This window comes from Rhinolophus hipposideros (genome assembly GCF_964194185.1).
Source record: "Rhinolophus hipposideros genome assembly, chromosome: 9".
NCBI lineage: Eukaryota > Metazoa > Chordata > Mammalia > Chiroptera > Rhinolophidae > Rhinolophus > Rhinolophus hipposideros.
Genome location: NC_138055.1, coordinates 33,940,212 through 33,964,383, shown reverse-complemented (window position 1 = coordinate 33,964,383; position 24,172 = coordinate 33,940,212). Strand labels below are relative to the sequence as shown.

General features: G+C 36.3%; 1 protein-coding gene across 1 annotated transcript in view; it reads left to right on the top strand.

The window, feature by feature from the left end:
• Positions 1-3,027: 3,027 nt before the first annotated feature.
• The window catches only part of GYS2 (glycogen synthase 2), a gene marked incomplete at its 5' end in the record, with an annotated part of 55,725 nt that continues 34,580 nt past the window's right edge, over positions 3,028-24,172 (top strand). The window contains 3 exons of the mRNA XM_081058952.1: positions 3,028-3,228; positions 21,760-21,820; positions 22,203-22,384. Coding sequence (XP_080915078.1) covers positions 3,028-3,228; positions 21,760-21,820; positions 22,203-22,384 — 444 coding nt within the window. The remainder of the gene's footprint in view (positions 3,229-21,759; positions 21,821-22,202; positions 22,385-24,172) is intronic.

The window sequence follows — 24,172 nt, the reverse complement described above, 5'->3', positions numbered from 1 at the left end:
ATTGTTTATTCAAGTTTTTAAAGAAAAAAATGTTAAAAATTGCTTTTAATGTAAAAAATAATAGCAAGGGCATTAAAATCTTCAGAAATTCTGATAAATTAATTTTGTCTCGTTTCACTTTTTTTCAGCTTCCTACACTGTGGGAAAATTACAGAAAAAGCTATATTCTTTTATGAAGTGTCCTTTACAGACACTCTTAATGTCCTAGTAATGATTTTTGCTTTTTTTGTAATTTCCTTGCCTGGATCATAAAGTAAAGCAATCCATGCCACTAAGTCACTAGACTGTAAGAGCAACTTGCTATTGTTTATAGAAGTCAGTTTCCAAAACTTTTTGAAGGTCTCATATTTTCCCTTGTGAAGCTTTGAGATTTTAGTAAATGTTACACTATATAAGATATTTTCATTATATAGCATGCAATGAGCATTATTATAAGAAATAAACTCTGTGTCTCTTTTCAAGCCCTCTAACAGGCTAATTCTGAATAGACACCATGTTTCACCGTTTAGCATTGAGATGTGTATTTCCTTATTTCTAGATTATTGCTTGAAACCCATAGAAGCTAATGATGGAAGAACCACCATTCTCTTTAAATATCCTGTATTACTGTGTCTGTGCTCAGAAAGTAAAGAATGGACTATACAACATACAACCAATAGGTTTAATGGAGGGATATGGAGGAAAACACAAATTCTTACATCCCTAGAAGATATATTTAATTTTTTATTGATAGGAACAGAAAAGAATAGACATGTAAGTGATGAGATTATTCTGAGATGAATCTGGTTTTGGGTGAAAACAACTTTCTAAGAAATATAGAAAACTCTGAGGTGTAGAATGGTTAAGTAATATAGGGAATTTTTCTCCCAAGAGGAAAAAAATTAATCAGAAAGTGATGACAACTCACTTCCCAGGTTATCTCGTTTGTTCTACTTACATGATATATGGTCACCCACATTACAAAACACTCATGGTTGCCGGGGAAGTCCTCCTAGCAATGAGAAACTAGATGGCTGCCTGGAATTTGTGACTCCTACATGATACCAGGCAGCTGGTGCTTTCAATTCACAAAGACTCATTTCTAATGAGCTACATAATTCTAAGAACAATGCACTAGATATTTTTAACAGTAGTCAAAATTAGCACACACACACACGCTAGCCAAGGGCTTTGCAAAGAGACATCATAAGCTTACTTAAAACTTAAAGATTTATTACATTTTGTTTCTATGTCTAATATATATACACAATGGAATATTGTTCAGCCATAAAATTCTGTCATTTGCAGCAATATGGATGGACCTAGAAAACATTATGCTAAGTGAAATAAGTCAGACCAGAGAAAAACAAACACTGAGATACTGTCTGATCTCACTTATAATGTGGAATCTAAAAAACAAACAAACAAACAAACCAAAAAATAGAGCTCATAGGTACAGAGAACAGATTGGTGATTGTCAAAGGTAGGAGGTGGTAGGTAGGTAGGCAAAATGGGTAGAGGGGTCAAAATGTACACATTTCCAGTTGTAAAATTAATAAGTCCTGGGATGTAACATACAGCATGGTGACTATAGTTAATAATACTGTATTGCACATTTGAAAGTGGCTAAGAGAGTAGATCCTAAAAGCTCTCATCAAAAGAAAAAAATATTGTTACTGTGTGGTGATGCATGTTAATTAGACTTATTGCAGGGATCATTTCACAATAGAAATATCAAATTATAGAAATATCAAATCCTGTGTTGTACATTTGAAACTAATATAATGTTGTATGTAAATTATATCTAAAAAAAGTTTTAAAAAATCTGCATAGGTACACAGGTATTGTATTCTGCAAGATCTTGTAACGCAGGTTTAGGATCTGAATTCTGAGGCTAAGATTTGATCAGATTTGCATTTTTTAAAAAGCACTTCATTTGTCAAGTAACAACAGTGGATCCTGGCAATCATTACAAGAGATGATTGCAACTTAGACTAGAGCAGTGGTGGAGAAGTAGAGAAATGGAAGAATTCTGGAGATATTTATGAGGCTTAGGAGAAAAAGCAGTGATAATGCCGCAGTGGTTAGGAGTGCAGTCTAGAGCCAGACTGCGTTTGGAAATCATGGCTCTGACACTTGTTAGCTGTATGACTAGGAAGTAATCCACTAATTTTAGCCTTGGCTTTCACATCTACAAAATTGTTATAATAATGGTACTTCTTTCCCAGGGTTGTTGTGAGAACTAAATACTTACTAGACATAAAGCACTTAATACATTGCCTGGTACAAGCTCTAGAAACGTTTGCTGCATCAGCTTGGATATGGGGAATGTAGATGGAGAAAGGATTAAAGAGGACTCTAAGAAATGATATCCACTGTATTCAAATATGGCTGAAATTGATTTAGAATGAATCGTTTAAGAGTATAAAATTGTTAAGCTCTAAACAATTGATAAGAAATTATTGTGTTTTTACTCAATGGGAGAAATTTTTTTTCAGTACAGACCCCAATTACAACATCACACCCCTTCAAAAAGTGATTGAAAAACAAAAAAGAACACCATTTTCCCCAAAGAATGCTGAATATCGAAGAGCAAAATCACAGGTAGCTTCCCAGATATCACAGCTGTTCCTTGGGCAATAAGGAATTAGCATCAAACTTCTTAGGAAGCTATTGAGACTCACTCGTTTATCCATTCTTTCAGCAAATATTCCTGGAGTGCCAACAACACGTCTGGCAATTTGCTAGGTGCAGGGACACAAAAGTGATCGTGACAGACAGGGTTGTTATGTGCCTAAAGATCAGTGTGGAAGTTTGATGCTAAACAAAACCCAAAAAATTATTTAAAATAAAATTCTAGTTGAAGGGGTATTCTGGTCAAGATGGCAGAGATGGTAAATACTGTGCTTGCCTCCTCTCACGACCACATCAAAATTACAACTAAACTATAGAACAACCATCACTGAGAATCACCTGAAGCCTAGTGAACCAAAGCCCTACAAGTAAAGACATACAGAAGAAGCTACCTCGAGATTGGTAGGAGGAGCAATGACACAGAACAGGCTGGACCCACACCCACCCATGACCATTAAAAGCCAGGAGGGATATCTTGGCTATGGGGGTACCCCTGAGAGGAGCAAATGGGTCCCAGCCCCACACCAGGCTCCCCAGCCCAGGGTTCCACTGCTGGGCAGAGAAGTCCCCAAAACTTCTGGCTATGAAAACCAGCAGAGATTGTGGCTGAGTGAGGTGAGAGTAGCTGCAGTCCTAGGTGCTTCTCTTAAAGGGCTCACACACAGACTTACTCACTGACAGAATCCCTTGCTGTGAGCTCTAATGCTGGGGTAGCAGCTCGAAAGGCACCAGGGACATACTGTGAGGAACTGAGTTGTCTGACTGTAGGGAGAGGGCTAGGGGGGCAGCTTTCTTCCAGAGGGGGGAGCTGGCGGAAGCCATTATTTCTTTGTTGAGCCCTCCCCTCTAGTGGTGTGCAGACACAGGTGGCTACCATATCACACTAATGATAAAGGCTTTAAAATATGAATTTAAAATATGAATAAATTAAATAAGGAAGGAAAATGAAATTAAAATCGTGTGCAAAGAAAATTATAAAATTACTAGTTATAAATTATAATAAAATGATTTTACAAATTATAAAATTTACTAATGAAAAGACTTGAATACAGAAATATTTTGTATTCCTGGGTGGGAAGATAATCTCATAAAGATGTTTGTCTTTCCCAATATAAAAATTTATTTGCATTCATTCCAAGCAGAATCTGAATGAATTGAAGTTTCAGTTTTGGAGTGAGAGGTGTGAGGGGAGGGGAATGTTTTGATGGTGGTGAATTTATCTAAGTGCAGTGAAATGACATGAGACATTTAAAGTAAAATGGTTATGTGGTCATAGAGTCCTATTAAAATGATCACTCCACCTGCTGCCTGGAAAATAGACTGTGGGTGGGGACAGAGTCCCAGAGAGCAATTTCCAGGATCTTGGCCTCAGGTGGAAAGGTGCTGGCTTGGTTATTAGATGGCCATCAGCTCTAATTAGATGGCCGTCCACTGTGGCAGGGTGGCCATCAGCTGTTACTGGTTAGCCATTAGCCACTAATATAACTGCTGCAGCTATGCTAGGGGATTGTTGGTTGGCAGAGAAGCTCAGATTGCAGCTAGCAAGTGGAGTTGGTTGGTTGGCAGAGAAACAGATGGATGGCGGGTTGAGGATCGTGTGGCTCCTGCTTCCTGTGTATCCAACCCAGCCGCCAGTGAGACTATAGTGATATGAACCCGCTATTCATGGCTCCGTCGGTGTTCCTTTTTGGCCTCACTATATCCTGCATTCTTACGCGGGGAGCAAGACCAGAGACCCAATGTGACAGTGTGTTAGTGTCAGGAAGGAGAACTAGGGAAATGTAGAGAGACTAGTTAGTGTGGGGACAGAGTCCCAGAGAGCAGTTTCCAGACTCTCGGCCTCACGTGGAAAAGTGCTGGTTTGGTTATTAGATGGCCATCAGCTGTAATCAGATGGCCATCTCCTGTGGCTGGGTGGCCATCAGCTGTTACCAGTTAGCCATTAGCCACTAATATAACTGCCATGGCTATGCTAGCAAGCTCGGATTGTAGCTAGCTAGTGAGTGGGTTGCTTGGTTGGTTGGTTATTTGTTTGGTTGGTTGGCAGAGACGCAGACGACAGATTGAGGTTCCTGCTTCCTGTGTCTCCAACCCAGCTACTAGCAAGAATATAGTGGTATGACTCCCCTATCTATGGGTCCTTTGGTGTTCCTTTTTGGCCTCACCATATCCTGTGCTCTCGTGTGGCAAGAGGGAGCTGAGATCCTGCATGACAGTTAGAATGAGTAGGAAGTTTAAGACAGTTAATAGGTCAAATAGCTGAGGCTGACTTGGGCCATAGTGGGGGCAGAGGCAACAGAAAGAAATAGACTTCTTTGAGCTATATTTAAGATAACAATTGATAGGACTCAGGGCTTAACACCAACTTTGAATAGTTATAGACACAGAGTAAATAATTGGGGCATATTAAAAACTTTGGCATGAGATAGTGATTTCCAGAAGAGTGTCACGAAACAGATTGCTTCAATAAAACCTGGGCATCTCAAATAAAACAGAGATCCAGAAATGATGAGAAGAAAAGACTTTTCTGTCAGCCACAAATAGCTAAGGGCTTTAAGTATAGCTCCTTGTAAAAGATAAACTAGAAATTAATAATAAAACCATCACTTGTATTTTCCTGCATAGATTATGCTTTATTTAATGTTTTAAAAATTGTTCATATTATTCATGGCACAATGTGAATTCTGTCATACCTAACCTTGTTGTTTTCATAAAATCCTAAATAATCAAATCTAAAGATTTCTATGCATTAAATATCTCCACTGGGTGACTGCTACCTGAATTGCACTCAAGCTTCTAGTATTCAGGGTAAGGTAACTGGATGAGGAGTATTTCACATAGAATTTTGTTTTAAGAAGTCAAATTTCTGTGTAATACATTGACTCTAGAGAATGAATTATTTGTACTAGGGGAGGATCAATCCCTTTCTAGCTGACTTCTTAGGCAGGTTTAAGAAGGTCAAGTCTCCATGAGGATGTTTTTCAAAAATATTATTTTGGCAAATATTTACCATCACTAGCAAAAGTAAAAGTCTAATCATAACAATCATCCGGAGCTCTTAAAAAAAAATCAAAAGAGAAAGGTACAGAGGTTTAAAACAGACAATAACTTTCTCTTCTTGTTATTCTACAAACTTCCCTGCTCCTCCCTGAAGGAAACAAAAATTTTTATTTTAAATAATGTATTTTTGTAGAGGTGAATTTCTAATATTCTATACAATTAAGATAAAATTCTTAATTTCACAATATGCTCACAGACGGATACACGTGTCCCAGCATGTCCCCAGATCTCCTGTGGTGTGATGAATTATGCCAAGTATTGAACCAGTAATAGTTCATTGAAATCTTAAAAAAGCCATTTTTTATCATTTATAGAATTCACCCAGTTTCAAACGTAGATTATTTTCTCTTATAAAAGCGGTTGGGTTGAATGTGGAGGATAGTATAGGGAATAGAGTCAATGGAATTGTAACAGCTGTATATGATGTCAGAGGGTAGTAGATTGGGGGGAGGGTTATTATTGTGAGGGGTGTAGATGTCTGTTACATTGTTTTGTAAACCTGAAACTAATAAAAATAAGTAAATAAAATAAAATAGAGTATTAAAAAAAGCGGTTGGGTATCTTAAATTTTCTAATTAGGATTTACATGATTTGAGACAAAATCAACTTCCAAACAACTTTCAAGATCTTTTTCTATTTTTTCCAGAAGTATCTTGTAAAAGCTGTATGCTCTATTTCTAAATCAAGGCCTAATTTTAACCAGCTGTAAAGTTGAGATAATAAACGCTTTCAGAACAAACAGTATCTTTGAACTTCAAACCAGAAGTTAATTTGCTCTAGAATTTAAGGACTCAACATCAGGTTTTAATTACATACCTCTAACCTATAGTGTCTCCATGTATTTGCCAATCTCCCCTTGAAGGAAAGAGCTACCAGGTAAATTGCCAAAGAGATAATAAATGGCTTTTAATTTTAACTCTTGTTTGGTTATTGTAGAAGGTACTGCATGCTTTATATCCCAATTGTTCACTTCCTGAACTTACTTGAGTGGTATCTGCTTGTACTTCAGTCAGTTTATCTTTTCTGATCGGTTCATCCTCAGGAATATCCTGCTCATTGCATAAGAACTATTACTTAGTTAATTTTGATATGACATGATATATATTCAGGAAGAAAACATTTTTCATGATTATGGGTTTAAGATAGTGATCCAGTTTCATTCTTTTACAGGTGATTGTCCAGTTTTACCAATACAATTTATTTAAGACACTGTCCTTTCCTCACTCTATATTCTTCGATTCTTTCTCATAAATTAATTGACCATGTATGTGTGGGCTTATTTCCAGGCTCTCTATTCTGTTCTATTGATCTATGTGTCTGGTTTTCATTCCAATGTCATACATTTTTTTAAAAATTACTATAGCTTTGTAGTGTAGTTTGAAATCAGGAAGCTTTGTTCTTCTCTTTTCAAGATTCCTTTGGCTATTTGGGGGTTTTGTGATTGTGGTTCCATACAAATTTTAGGGTGTATTTCTATGAAAATGCCATTGGAATTTTGACAGGGATCGCATTTAATCTTTAGATTGCTTTGGGTAGTATGGACATTTTAACAATATTCTTCCAATCCCAGAGTACATAATATGTTTCCATTTATTGTGTCTTCTTCAATTTCTTTCATCCATGTCTTATAATTTTAACTCTTCTTTGATTATTTTAGAAGATAAATGTGAATTTATCTTCTGTGAATTTTCAGTTCACAGACCTTGTATATAATTCACCATCCTCAACAACCTTTAATTACTTGTTTAATACTGGCTTTCCCTGCTGGGATACTTCATGAAGTTGAGGGTTATAATCACATTACCTGATATACTGCATTCAGTTCCCCATTTTAATTCTGTTCCTATAGTCTCAACAGCACCACATGTATAGTAAGGTACAGACAATATACAGGTGAGAGCATAGAAATGAAACATATACAGGTGCCACTTTGGAAAACAAAAACACTCTTTTCAATTTTAAGAAGAAAAGAATAAAGGTTAAGTATCTCATTTCCATTGCTGCTTTTATAACAATTAGAAGAAAATAGGAGATTATCTATATAATGGATTAAGTTTCACATTCTAGCATTTGTGACTGATATGCAGGTTTCACAACCTCAGACTCCAAGCCTCCTCTCCTGCCCTTCTCAAGATTCCATTAAATTGTTTCAGAGCATAAACAGGATCACATTACTCCCCAGCTTAAAACCAACCAATGACTTTCTACTACAACCTGGCCATCATGCAGTCTCTCAAGCAGCTTCTCTATGATCTGTTCCCTCTTCCTTCTCTGACTTCCTGCCTGCCAGACTTCCAATCATTCATCATGCTCTGGGCTCCAGGCACATCTTTCTGTCCCTGTAAGAGTGAAAGGCATTGCTATACAGGTATCTTCTCCCAGATCTTCAAGTATTGTCTTTTTCTCATTATTTGGGCCTCAATTCAAATATCACTTCCTCAGAGCAGTCTTTCTTGACCTCCCCAGCTAAAACACCTATTTCTACCAAATGACACTCCACCACTTTGCAGTTTTTCTTCTTCAGAAACTTAGCAACACCTGAGATAATATAATTTATGTGTTTACATGATTAATGTTTGTCTGCTCACACGAAGGCAGGGATTTGTCTACTGTTTATTGAAAAGATCTTCAGCTCCTAGAACAGCAGCACATAATAGGTACTCATAAATACATTAACTGAATATTTCTGGATATGCCGGTGCAGGCTAATCAAGCCTTTGAAATCCTAGACTTCCAAGATGATTGCAAAATGTCAAAGCAAATGCATGGTTTTCTAAATATAACTAGTGACCTCTGCTGGCATACTTACCAAGGAAACCAAATACGAACTTTCAGTTTTTCCTAATTGTCATCTCACTTCTTTTTATTGAATGATAAAACGTTAGTGTGAGTGTGAAATTAGGGATCAGAAACATTTGAGACTTCTCCCATCTTGGAGAAATCTCACCTCCTGCTCTGGATGACTCTTTCTGCTCTCAGCCCATCAATTTGTGCTTTTAGTATGAATCTTAGAAGAGAGTATTCAGTATCCTTAGAAGGAGTATTCAGGAAGCAGAGAAATTTCTCTGAATCCCCTCCAGACTTTATTGCATAAATGACGGCCTTTTTTCCCCACATATTTCTGAAAGAGGGGGATTCATCCAGACAACATGGATAGATAAAGATATATCTAATGGATATGTTTCATATGGTTCCATTTATTTAATCATTGCTGTTTCACTGGGCAATTTTTAAAAAGGCATTCACCACTAAAAAGCAAAGACTTGGCAAAGTGTGTTCTCATATTGGGAAAACAGGATCAAAGGAGTTCTGTAAATCTACTTTGAGGGATTACTAGAAGATGTTGTGTTGTTGAGAGTGCTTGTACTTGAGTCAAAACCCCAAGTGAGAGCCAAGGACCAGGAATTTCAAAAAATCAAAATAATGAGAGTGGGAATGAGTGAAATAATCATGAGGTGATCTGATTTAGCTTTCAAAAACTGTATTACTTATCCTGTGTATACTATGAATATACAAGGTCTGACAATTGAGTTCACAAACTTGTTGCAACAATGTTGCTAAACTTTTTTGATATCAGAGAGATTATGAATTTGTATCAACTGGACAAACAATCAACCAAGTTTACTATTTGGAAATGCTGAAAAGGCTGTGTGAAAAAGATGACCTGAACTTTTCGCCAACAATTAATGGCTCTTGCATCACGACAATGTACCAGCTCACATGGAACTATCTGTGAGGGAGTTTTTAGCCAGTAAACAAATAACTGTATTGGAACACCCTCCCTACTCACCTGATCTGGCCCCCCAATGACTTTTTTTTTATTAACCAAAGATAAAGGAAATATTGAAAGGAAGACATTTTGATGACATTCAGGACATCAAGGATAATGTGATGACAGCTCTGCTTGCCATTCCAGAAAAAGAGTTCCAAAATTGCTTTGAAGGGCGGACTAAGTGCTGGCGTCAGTGCATAGCTTCCCAAAGGGACTACTTCGAAGGTGACCGTAGTGGTATTCAGCAATGAGGTATGTAGCACTTTTTTCAGGATGAGTTCTCAAACTTAATTGTCAGAGCTTCATATGTATACAGGTTTATTGCAGAAAAATTGTAGAACACTAGTAAAGATAAAGGACCACATAAATACTAATCAGAATCACTACCACCTAAAGAAAACCAGTGTAAGAATTTTGTTCATATCTGTTTCAGTCTTCTATTTATATACACTTTATGATGAGAGGTGTATGTATAGTTTTGTACAAAATTGAATCAATCACACTATTCTTTTTTATACACTACTTATTTTATTTAGTATGTCATAAAATATTTTCATGGACCTATGGTCATTTCCCCCCAAAATGTAATTAATTATTTGAGCAGATAATATATGCATGTGGCATAATATTAAAAAAACAAAAAGAAAGAAAAATAAGCCTTCCTTTTATTCTTTTCTTGTTCGATTGTAACCATTGTTCCTACGGAAAACTTTTAATAGACTATTTTATATATATAAGACACATATATATATATATATATATATATATATATATATATATATATATGTGTCTTATAGAGAAGACTAAAAAGTTACTAAAGTAGTTGGCATAGTGCCTGGCACTATATTAAGTAACTTATATAAATGGCCTTATCCTCATTTTAGTAAGAAGACCAAAACTTAGTTAAGTGGCAGACTGAACTTGCCCCCAAGCATGTGGTACCTGGCACGTATTGTAAATGAATAAAGTCTTATAGTGTAATTTGAGTATTGAGAATTGACTATCCTGGGGCTTGTTCAACCTTGGAAGAAGCAATCTCAGGATTGCTGACACTAAACACTATAAACTTGATGCTCTGTTATCACCCTGTCATCCCATTCTCACTTCTTGTCAACATGCCCTTCTGTTTGGTTTTATTGGAATTTGTGTTTGCAGGACTCCTACAGGTTATGTCAACACAGTCAAATCGTTTTGTGAAGGAAAAAGTTATTTTGATAATTTGGGCTTCTATCTTTACCATTTTGGTAGTTTATTTTCTTGACTAGCCATATAGCTTTTTTTCTTACCACTTGAATGAATAATAAACTGCTTAAATTTACTTTTGTAGACAAAGATAAAAATCAAATATGTCAAGAATCATGGAAGACATTTAATCTATTTAATTCACATTGATTTATTAATATCAGATAATGAAATATGGTTTTATCTATCTTAAGTTGTTAAAATAGGCTTAAGTCAGGCCAACTATACAGAAAATGGCTGAAGACCTAATAAAAGGTTACTAACAAGTAAAAAATAGTAATAGTAATAATAAATAATTAAAAAAATAGTAATAGTACTGACTAGTAACAAATTACTTTTTCAGAATTCTGCTTATAATTCTAATGTGAAGGATTTCAATTCTTATGTTAATTTCAATTCTACTGCTATAGGAAATGATATAAAAATATTGATTATAGGCTAAATCTGTAAAGTAAGATGTTTCAAAATTAAACATGCTGTGAATGTCAGTACTTCATTTAGGAACAATATAGAATGTATCTATGTGTGTATGTGTGTGTGTGTGTGTGTGTGTAAATAAGTTAGCACATGCATATTTATATACAAACACATGAAAAGCAAATATATGGCATTTACTCGCAAGGTGACCTCGATCATATTTCAGAAGCTAAAATATTTTGCAATTTCCCCCCATATTTGAATAGTTTTACATCTATTAAATTATTCTTTATCAGTTTGATAATATTTGAGGTAAATGTACAAATAGGACTAAAATTAATTTCTATTCTCATTAAAATGATGATCTGATACTTATTGATGGGTCAAAACTATATTCTGATTATGTTATGTCCAAAGACACACTGGCAATTACACTTTTTCACAGGGAAATTTTAAAGAAAAGTAATTAAGAAAAGGGAAGCCAAGCTCTATGCTTATCTTTAAAATTCAATTTGTAGGTGTAGAACAAAATAACTAGGCATAATTTTTTTCATGCTCTAAAACAAAGAATAATACTTAGGCAATCTAAAGGGACTGAACGCATAGAAACGCGTCCCAATCAACTATACATGTGACCTTAAATGGTCTGCAAACTTTATAAGGAGAATTGCTAATCTTGGATCACTTTGGGAGTGATGAAATAAGCATGAGTGATCCTGTGAGTCTAGGAACTCGGTCCAAAGGACAAGGGCTAAAGGTCTGGGCTCGCATCACCATCAGCCTATGAAGATGCCACCATCAGAGGGGGTGCTTGCCTAAACCCCAGACCTGAGGATTTTCCCTGTGAGTTCTCTGGGTTGTTTGGGTGGATTCTGACTGGCGATACTGTCCCCAGTGGACTTGCCCAGAAAGACTGTAAAGAGGGGCTGAAAACTCCTCCTTCAACTTGGAAGTTCTCTGAGAAGCACATGGGATTTCATTCCCCTGGTTTAGTCCTATGAGAAGCTACCAAAACCTGGGATCTACCAACTTTGAACCTCCGTGTCTCTAAAGCGCAAGGCTCCCAGGATTTCACTCAATTGAAAGAGGGATTCGGAAAAGTATCAGAGGACTGAAGAAGAATGCTCCGAGGCAGATCCCTCTCTGTGACATCCCTGAGCGGGCTTCCTCAGTGGGAAGTTGAAGAACTTCCCGTGCAGGATTTACTGCTCTTTGAAGTCGCTTGGGAAGTGACCAATAAAGGTTTGTACTGGCCCTGAAGGTGGCTACTTGTCAGATTGCTGAAGAATGTAGATGAGCAGAACGAAGTAGTGAGAATGAATTGCCAGTGAGTAAGTAAAGTATTCAAACTGAGTGTAAGTTTACGTTGCATTTTACCTTGTATATTTCCACAGGCAGTGAAAACTTAGAGGTGTGTATGTGTTGAAGGGAGAAAGAGTTGAAAATATTAGTCTTTGCCAGGGAATGTGCATTTAAATTAAAATTTGTAATTTAATGACAAATTTATGACAAAATAGAAATAAAAAGTTAATATTTATTTACTTTTTTGGTTTTATGATTTTTTTCTTCAGCAAAAGCACAGTTTTGTACTTTATTTTAGAAGGAACTGTACCTGATCAGGACCAATTAGAAACTTTAACTCCATATATTGTTAGCAATTATATGAAATATTTAATAATATCTCTAATAATTCAAGATTAGCTTGGAATTAAAGTTTTAACTTAGAAGCAGTTCAGAACGCATGATATTGAACACTTATTAAAAAGAGTAATAGTAATTATCTTCAATAACATATACATAGAAATTATAAAATAAGAAGTCAAATTAAAATTATTTTCCAATAATGTATAATCTCATTTGTGTTGGATTGGAGAATGCAAAGTAGAGTACTGCAACCTATATTATATTATGTTAGGTAAGACCCGATCTCATATTATGTTAGATAAGATCCGGTCTTATATTATAGTAAAATAAGACCGGGTCTTATATTAATTTTTGCTCCAAAAGACGTATTAGAGCTGATTGTCCGGCTAGGTCTTATTTTGAGGGAAACATAGTATATAGAAGTGAAGTGTTTTACAAATAGCTGTTTCTAATGTTCTTTTTCCAGGTTTTTAAATATGCCCAAAGTTCCTGGGAACAGAGCCGTCTCTATTACATAAATCCCAGACTGTGCCTTTAAGGTTTTCTCCACAGAATAGGCAGGAACTCAAGGATATAGCTTGTTGGTGGGAAAACATGGGGGGATTCTAGCACTAGGAAACAGTACAGAAGTAGTCTGTGTGAGTTCCAGCACCTGAGCAGGGCCCCTTCTCCTTTCTTCTTTTCTCTTCATTTAGCAAACATTAATGGAGCATTGTCTCCCGGTGCTGGGCACACACTGGTGAAAACGGACTCTTATCCATGGATCTTATATCCTGATAACATGTGTGCTGATATCAAGGCCTAGAAGTTCCTGGCACACAGGAAATGCTCACAGGAACTTTTTGTTTTGAATGAAGGAATGAATATATTTATTTTCAATCTCTATGCTGCCTTTGATATTTAACTTTCTTTCATTTCCCATGCAAGAGAAAGGGAGCTATTTTTGTCAAAAGGGGACCCACTATGTGATTTAGCCAAGTTGATATCATCTCCAACATATCTTTATTTTCATGTTTATTTCAGTCTGAATTTTAGAAATGTTTATGTAAATAGACAATTATTGTGTTCATCCATTATTCAGCATATATTCACTGATACCATAGTTTCTTTTTATTTTGAACTTTTACTTTCCTGCAGTTCATAGCAGTGATATGAGGCATCTTGGAGATCATGAACCCCACTTTTCCATTTCATAGATTAAATGGGTGCCTATAAACATTAAATGATCAAGTAAATGGCAGGGTTGGGACTAGCATTTAGTTCTCCTCTGAGTCCACTTATCTTTTTTATTGCTGCACAATAATCATAATTAAAGCATCTATTGCCTAAGGAAATGTACTACAGATGAAAGAGCATGAGACTTAAAGATCATAGATTTTTAAGACTTTGTAAAAAACGTCCCTTAAACTACCTGAATATTACTTTCTTCATGAATGATGGAGAAACCATCATCTTACAGTGATTGATGGCAAATAGGAGAAATGTATTTATATCCAGGAAAACAAAAGATTTCTTAGAGAGGAAAAAAGTCCCTCATTGACAGAAAGAATTTTTTTGCCAATGAACAATGAAAATGTGTAAAGCATAAAAATAAAAGAATCATAGTTAAATTATTGGATGCTAATTCTCAGACCTTAAAATAATCTTTTACACTTGTTCATATTACTCTTCAAATGTATTGCTTTTATTCGTTTATTATTATTGTCCACTTATTATTCAGTAAAGACTCATCAAGTGTCTATTAGGTGTCAGGCATTGGGAGATGAGGGGCATAGAGTTTAACAATACAGAATTGATTCCCAATCTTCCAGAATTTACAAACTTGCAGGAAGATAGACATTGAATATGCATTTATAGTCAAACATGAGAAGTATAAGAATAAGAGAATAAGATGCTCTAAGACTATACAGTGCGTGTGTGTGGTGCGGGGAGGTGTTCCATCTAGTTTGGGGTTTGGGACAAACCTCTTATTGCAATCATTTCTTCTGCACAGACTTACCCAAATCATTGTAGACTACGGACCAATTATCATTTGGAGGATATTTAGGATCATTAAAAAGAGTTTAATGAATATTGTCAAATAATGAATGCTAATTTAATACATGTGAACACTTCTGAAATTTAGTCACTAAATAAGTGCTTCTCTTTTAAAATCAACTAAAAACAACTTGTTTTAGCCCTAAGCCAGCATATTGCCAGGCATAATACTTCTACCTGCTCCCTCCTTAAACTAGATGCCATTGCGGTGGGCCACATGGTAGGAATGATACATGGAAAAATTCAGAAAACTACAGTCAAAGTGATATGGTAGAAACTGACCGTGATTGCAAGGCCACTATTCTGACGCAGTTGTTCTAAAGGTGTTATCAAGGTCCACTTGTTAAAAGTGGACTTCAAAGAGTTTGTAAACCTTGTAGAATTGTATTTGAAAATATGGTTCATACTTGTATGTGTAAACGCTTTTTGAGAGAAAAGGACTGAAAGCTTTCATCAGACTTCCAAAGGCCTCAATAATTAATGTGACAACCACTGCTCTAAGTTCTCTAAACCCCTGGGTTCCTTTTTGTTAATGTAGAAGTGCCTAGAGCCATAATTTAAAAAGTTATTTCCTCTAAGTATTGTTTTCCAAGTGCTTTTCTCTAGAGCAGAATAGAAGGGATTCCACCTTCCCCAACACCTAAAGAAGTTTATCTTTTTGTGATACTAATCATTTTCTTCCTCTGTCCCTCCCACCACCACCATCAATCGTCCCTCCACATAGTTACTTAGTCTTGCTGTCTCCACCCTGTGGGCTCTGGAGTCAAACTGCCTAAACTGGAATCCCAGCTCCATCATTACCTACGTGATATGGGATCCATCTCATAGTTTCTCTGTGCCTCAGTTTCCCTTCTAAAAGTAAGATAATAATAGCATCTACCTGTAATAGTGCTGTGAAAACTAAAAGAAATACCAATTATAAATAACTTATAACAGTGTCTAGCATTTAATAAATACTCTGTAGGCATTATTATTATTTCTTCATAAAATTTATTCATAAAATGAGGGAGTTGGATCATCCATTATCATAATGGCTTTGACTTTCAGTAATTCCATGGGTCAGTTTTAAATACAAAAGCAGAAAAGTGGAGAAAAAGATATGGAACAGGGTTGCTACAATCATGGGGACACAGTTACTAGGGGTTGAGGTTGCTTTGCCTGGTATTGATAGATGTGCAGTGGCTTTATCAATGGCATCCCAAGCCACACCACATGAAATACAATCTATGGAAAAACCATGCTTGGTATACACATAGCTTTAAGGGGAACGCTAGTCTCCCACTTCCTTTTCATCCTGAGTCCCTCTTACATAAAACATGGTGTTGCCACTGTGGTGGGGGTGTGCACGTGGTTTTGTTCTAAGTGTCTCACCTCCCACTGCCCAAGACTGCAGTTGTTTTGATTTAAATAACGGACCCAGCAAAGCACTAGGCACACAAACACTAGTTGACCATTGTCACCAGTAACATTTATTTTCTATCCTACCAGCCCTGCTACCTCAGAGAACGGTGTTCTAACTATAAACGTAGTGACTACCCCTACTTCTGTAACTGTCTTGAGATAGGAGGGTCAGATTATTAGCTATGCATACTGAAGTCATATGACTTCTGAATTCTGTAACTTTTAAGAATTTAAAAATAGTGAAGATACTCCCATATTATATGTATATATAAAATGCCTTATTACGGCTTCTGTCCATATTCTACACTGCTTTGGAATCTTGGTTTTAGCAATATCAGCAGTGTTTCTGGAGGAAACATATATGCCGTGGGAGCTCATCTTTTCTTTCTTATGAAAGGTCTAATACTTTGCCCTCACACTAAAGATAGCTCCCATGTTGTTTGGGAAAAAATATAGATCAATAAAATACAAAGTACATGTTTGAGAGTGAAGGGTAAGTTCAAATTCAGTGGCTAACACTGTGTTAAAACAATAGTTCATTAATAAATATGTGTTGGTGACTCTCTGGTTTATACTCCAAATTTGAAAATAAGAACGACCCTATGTCTAAGCCATCACACTTACCTATAATTAGCACGCCAAGAGAAGAGTTTGTAGTAAATAGTATAAAAATTGAGGGAAACTAGTTGATATACAAATATAGGAAGGAAAGAGTAAGGATAAAACTGTGCTTGAGCATGTGAAATGCAGTAAGTGGACCTCCCCATGGAAAGACTGTACAAGGAGAGCCCTAGGAGGAAAGATTTATTTACAATCAGGCTTCAGCCAATATGGGATGGACTTTTATTTTTTAATTTTATGTTTTTATTCCTGGTAGGCTGAAATAACATAGCCATAGTAGTTATGAACACTCTAAGACTATTTGGGGACCATCCATACTAAAATTGAAGGCCTCAAGTGGGAAAAAGAGGTAGACAATTAATTATGTTCATCTTTACATTTCAATTCCCAAATCTAATGATTCATATTTTTCAAATAAAGAATTTCTCTTCTCCTTTATGTTCTTTAGCAAATAAAAATGTGTTTGCATCTACCCAAGTATATTAGAATTTCAAACACATAATCTAATAAACAAGGATGTTATAAGATCTCTGGGCAAGATATATAGTTGTAAATAAAAGAGTTTTCAAGAACAAAAATGTGAATAAGGCATTTAATAAATGTGAACCATCTGCTGATAACATATTACCCATCATAAGATGAAGATGAGGGAAACAAGTCTATGGAAAAGGAAAAATTATTTGAAGGTTTTGCATTTGCATTTTATGGATAATGGTTTTGAATATATATATACATATATATAGCAAAAAATATATACACATTTTAAGAAAGGAAAAAACTGTATTAAAATTGTAATACTCAATATATACTGATAGCAAAAGATGAATACAAGTCACATTTGACTTCTGCAATTACAAGAGGAGCTCAAAATGGTTATTGCCATCAGCATCCAGACACTTCTGATTATGGCAAACTACCGCTTGAGCAACGTTGGCCAAAATGTCCACTTGTATACATTTTTTGGCACCCTGATCATATATATATATATATATATATATATATATATATATATATATATATATATAAAATCACATTTTAAAGAAAAAATTTTTAATTGCCCTTTCAAACAATTTCTCTAAATTTGTTTTTCCTTAACAAATAGTTTATACAGTTCATTAAATTTTCTGGAATTTGGGGAAATATTTAGATGTGGTCGATGCTGGCATCAATTTTAGTAGACTCAGATTCCTTGTTGAATGGTTAAGTGAATCAGTCTGGAAACCTCTGCTTGCAGGATTTGCAGATCCTCTTCATGTGTTCCACGTTATCCTCATCACCTGCCATCAGAGCTGTGACAGTGTTCTTATTATCAGACTCTGCTCAAGTGACAATTTTAAGTACAGTCAAAAAGCCTTTTCTTAACAGTGAAGTTCTTAAGGACAATAAGTTTATGTAAGCTCATATGAAAATTGCTTGCATGTAATATTTACATTTGGGGAGTTACATTAACTCTTCCATTTATACATTAATGAATTCTGTTAGTATCATATAGTAGTATCAACATTTATATTTTGTGTCTTCTTTCTCAAAAGGCAATTTACCAAAAAGTATATTTTGAGTTTTTCAGGCTTAAAGAAAAATTTGCAGAGTGCAATTCTACCTTTTGGCCATAGATTGTAACTATCTATTAGATTGATTACTTAAAGTCTAAGTTACTGAAATAAGAAATTTAAGAGATGCAGTAACTATCAAATCCTATATCCTGATGAATTGAAATACCTTCTGAAAAACTGTAGTGAAAAATAAGAAGCTTTTTTTTTTTTCATTATACAAGTAATAAAATTGCTCTTGGAAATGGAATTGAAGATTGGTGCCAGTATCTGTATTAGCTTTGAGAGTTCACACAGAATATCTTGAGTCTTCCCCTCGCCTATAGCTCATGAACAAAATATTGCTCAATAAATTGGTTCAGAGAGAGAGAGATCCAAGAAGGTAGAGTAGATAAACCTGGGCCTGCTTCCTTCCATGAACACATTAAAATTACAGCTAAAGTATAGAATAATAAACCTGGAGAACCAGCTGAAGTCTGGCTGCACAGAAGTTTTATAACCAAGAACATAAAGAAGCCATGTCAAGACTGATAGGAAGGGTGGAAACGTGAAATAGGCTGTTCCCAAACCTCCATGTGGTGGTTGAGAACCAGGAGGGATATTTCAGCCATGGAGGTTCCCCGCAGAGGATCAAAAGACCCCAACCCCACACCAGCCTCCCCAGCCCAGAGTACTGGTGCCAGGAAGAAGAGCCTCCACAACATCTAGCTGTGAAAAATAGTGTGGATTCCAACTATCCAGGTTGAATGGAAGGCTGCAGGAAACCCAAACATCCTCTTAAATGGCCCACAAACAGAGTCTCTCACTAGCAGGCACACACCTTGGGCTCCAGTGGAGGGACAGTAACTCAGCGTGGTGGGGAGGGCATCGGGGACATGTTGTTGGGGGGTCAGACTGAGGTATGTCTTCAGAAGGAGGGCTGGAGGACAGTTGCCATCTTCCCTGTGTGGGATCTTTCTCCTGTGCAACCAGTAGGCGGCTGCTACCTTTAATGTGTTGAAGCCTCCCCCACAGGCCAAATCTGAATCTGATTGACTTGGTGAGCTCTGCTGTTCTACCCTGCTGACAACCTGAGAATTTGCCCCACCCAACTCGCCCAACACCAGAGGCATTTTCCCCGAAAACAGCCAACCCCACATGCATTGCACTCTTTTTTGAAAAACTATCGGAGTTCGCAGGAGCTAGGTGGGCAGCAGCTGGCCCTGGTGTGCTCTGAGAGTTTTGCTGAGTAGCTCCAGGCTCAGCACTGGCACCAAACTAGAGTCTACATTAACCAGTTGACCACAATTCTTCCCACTCTAGCGACACCCTGAGACCCTCCCTCACCCAACTCTTGTACTGCATGAGGCATTATCAGGGGCTGAATCTTAAGGGAATCAGCAGATGGCAGCAGGCCTTGGGGTGTACTGGCTTTTTGTGGAGCTACCCAGGTCCGCTACTGGTGACAGCCGTCCTATGTATTAGGTCGAACTACCTAATACATATCTACCAACAATTACTTTTTAATGTAAATGGATTAAATACTCTAATCAAAAGACATAGGGGGGCTGAATGGATAAGAAAACAAAACCCTTACATCTGCTGTCTTCAAGAGAATCACTTCAGATTGAAAGACATACAAAGATGGAAAGTAAAAAGATGGAAAAAGATATTTCATAAAAATGGAAATGAAATAAACAAACAAAAAAGCTGGGGTAGCCAATACTTTAGCCAAACAAAATAAACTTTAAAACAAAGGCTATAAAGAGAGACAAAGAAGGACCCAGTAATCCCATTTCAGAATATTTACCTGAAGAAATCCAAATGCTATTTCAAGGGGACATGTGTATCCATATGTTCATGGCAGCATTGTTTACAATGGCCAAGATGTGGAGGCAGCCTGGGTGTCTGTCGATGGAAGAATGGATAAAGAGGAGGTGGTACATACTTACAATGAAATGTTGCTCAGCCATGGAAGGGAGTGGGTTCTTGCCATCTGTAGCAGCATGGATGGACCTGGAGTGTACTGTGCTGAGTGGAGTGTCAGACAGAGAAAGACAAGTACAATGAGATTTTGTTTATATGTGGAATCTAAAGATCAAAATAAACAAAGAAAACAGAAAAAAAACAAACTCATAGATACAGAGATCATATTGATGGTTGCCAGATTGGAGGGGGATTGGGAATGAGTAAAAAAGGAGAAGAAATTAAGAAGTACAAATTGGTTGTTACACAGTAATCATGCGGATGTAGGGTATAGCATAAGGAATATAGTCAATAATATAGTAATAACTATGTGTGATGTCAGATGGGTACTAGATTCGTTGGGGTGATAGTTGGGAAGAGGTTAGGGGGAAGGTAAAAAAGGTGGAGGGATTAAGAAATATAAACTGAAAAAAAAATAAAAACAAGAAAAGAAAAACAAACTGGTACTTACAAAATAGTCATGGGGATGCAATGCACATCATGGGGAATGTAATCAATAGTATTGTGATAGTGTGGGACATTGTCAGATGGTTGTTGGACTTAATCATGGTGATCATTTCTTTAGGTATATAAATGTTGAATAACTATGGTGTATATGTGAAACTAATATAATATTGTATGTTAGCTATATTTTAATAAAAACCCTTAAAATAAATTTAAAAAGGAAGAAATTGATTCACACTGTTCTCATATTCTCACATGAGATGATTGTTTAGAGCCAGCACAAGAAATAACCACAAGAATGTCTTCTTCCCCTTGGTCCTCTCTATTCTTCCTACCTGGTTACTCCACCACAAGTTTTTCCTTTTGAATGCTTATTACTCTCCATGTGCACTCTGTCTTCCCAACTTAGGGCTTTAGTTCTAACCCTTCCCTCTGCCTGAAAAAATTCTTCCCCACGATATCCACCTGCCTTACATCTTTATCCTTTTAAGTACTTAAATATCACCTTTTCAATGAGCCTTAATTTTTAATACTACTGTTATGACCTGCCTTTTCGCCCAAGCTAAGTATTATTTTAGTCCCATTGAACAGATGAGCTAATTGAGCCTTAGGTTAAGTGAGTTAACTAGTTCAATTTAAATTGGTTCTAATTTTTCAACACTATAATGTCTCAATAAATATCCTTATACATATATTTTTGTTTCCTCCCAGGACAATTTTCTATATGTGGACTTGCTGGATTCAAGGGTATATATATTTTCTGAGAGTATACATATTTTTGTGTATTAATAGTGGTGTCAGTGATGCCAGAGGGGGAAAAGAATGAAATACCATATGAAAATTTGTATTTGTGTCACTGGGTTTGACATGAGGGTTGGGTCAAGCATTCCCCTTCAAAATCTATCAGCTCTTTCTTCTTGTCAAAAACTACCTTGTTTGGTACCTTAGAAGGGAAGTGGCTCTTTAGCTTTGGAGATTTGTTCATAATTTCAGCAGTGGCGATTATTTGGACATACCTTAGACCCTTCTTGTATCACTGTAGAAGGGGTGCAAGGTGAGTACTGCTGCTGAGGGCACGTGTCATGACAATAGCTATTTGTTCCAACTTTGACAATTCAATGTGGATAGAGCTTTAAGCCAAGTACTGCTTTATTCCGATTGTATCTTCAGATTTTCTCCAAATGTACTTCTCTGCTGTTGACAACCTGTTGGTCTCTGACCTGCACCCAGTTGGAGCTTTAAAATATGCATGACTTAAACTAATGGTGACTATTTATTGATGTTTTTTAAAAGCTTTCTTTTAGGAAGTTAAATAAACCTTTGTGCTTGATGGATCCTAAGTACTCACTTAAAAATGAGGACTCACTTCCATTCTTTTATTCTTTAACTTGAATTCCTAACCTGATAATGATAATGTAATCTTTTCTTTTTAACAGTTGGTGGCATCTATACTGTGATTCAGACAAAGGCCAGAACAACAGCAGATGAATGGGGAGACAATTATTTTCTGATTGGTCCATATTTTGAGCAAAACATGAAGACTCAGGTGGAACAGTGTGAACCTGTAAATGATACTATTAGAAAAGCAATGGACACAATGAATAAACATGGCTGCCAGGTAATGGATACTAATGGGCATATCACTTGACAAGTCTTAGTAAACTCTTATTGGAAAACAACCCAATTTACATGAACTCACAAGAGAAGACTATTCAGCTACTTAGAGAAAAGGAGCAGATTTATGCGAAAGATGATGAACTTGATTTTAAATAGGTACACTTTTGAGGCACCTTGTGAAAACCATGGGAAAGTATCGAGCTGTATAATAGTTTTGGAACTCAGCAGAAGGTATAGAGTAGATATATTTCTGGGGAAGTCATTTGTGTCTAAATTGTAGTTGACATAATGAGTGTTGATACTAGTATTCAGTGGAAGTTTATAAACTAAGAGCAAAAGTTTTGAACCAAACCTTGGAGATGTTAATGTGTTAGAACATCTACATTAAAAGAAGTCAGAGATTGTAGAAGGAGAAGCACAGTGATGGAGAACAAAGGATGTCTAAATCCTAATCCTCAGAACCTGTGAATATGTTACCTTATATAGCAAAAGGACTTTGTGGATGTGATTATGTTAAAATGGGGGATTATCCTGGATTACCTGGATTAGCACAATATAATCACAAGAGTTCTTATAAGAGGGAGGCAATAGAATTCCAATCAGAGAAGAGGTGTGACAACAAAAGCAGAGGTTGGCGTGATGAGTTTTGAAGATGGCCGAAGGGGCCATGAGCCAAGGAATGTAGGTGGCCTCTAGAAGCTGGAAAAGGCCAGAAAACAGATTCTCCTCTAGAGAATACAAATGGAATGCAACTCTTTCAACATGTTGGTTTTAAACTATAAGACCCATTTCTGTCTACTGACTCCCAAACCTGTAAAATAATTTGTATTGTTCTAAGCTATTAGGTTTATGATAATTTGCTGCTGTCACAATAGGAATAGTGAGGTCAAGACAAAGGAAAAGAGAGATTCAAGTATGAAGGAGGGATTAAGTCAACAAAGGATTGAACCAGGGTCAATTGGGTTTAGCAATATATTAAGGTCACTCAAGATAAACCTGTTAAATACAGCCTCAAAGGAGAAAGGGCGCTTAAATAAGAGAGCAGTAAATTGATGAATGAGAGAATGGTGAGAAAAAGTCTACAAAAGTTATGGCTATGAGATTTTTCTATGAAGAGGAAAGATAAATTAATTAGTTTCAGAATGACATGGTTTTGAGAATTAATGTTTTATTAACTCTGAGTGAGACCTGAGTATATTTGTGTGCCAAAAAGAAATATCTAGTAGGCAGGGAGAAGTTGAAAGTTCAGAAGAAATGGATGATTGAAGAGAGTAAGGTCACTGAGAATGCGAGAGGGAACAAGATCCAAAACCCTATTGAAAAGATCATTCTTCTCCCCTTTCACTTAAACAGAAAATAAAAGATGAATGCAACTAGAGATAAGTTGATGAAGAATTCAAGATTGTCTCACTCAAGGTTTTTGATGATCTCACTGAAGTAGGGGTTAAAAGTCATCTTATGAGAGGAGGCAAGTTTTAAAATAAAAGAATTTGAAGGAAGAAATTTTTAAAAATGTTCAAGGGATAGATAAAAGAATGTCTAGACATCTTTGATGTATAGTCATGATCTTTTAGTGGCACAAATATACATGATTGGCATCAATCAGCAGCCTGAGTGAAAGCGCAGTAAGTTGAATAGATGGAGATTCAGTGTTGTCTAATTTCAGCATTTGTGCAATGGGTCAAATTGGCACAAGTGTTAGAGGTAAGTCTGTGATTGACTAGATTAATGTTGAACTGATGAACAGTCAATTTAAAGAATGTAATAGGTTAGACTTTGAGCTGCTAGA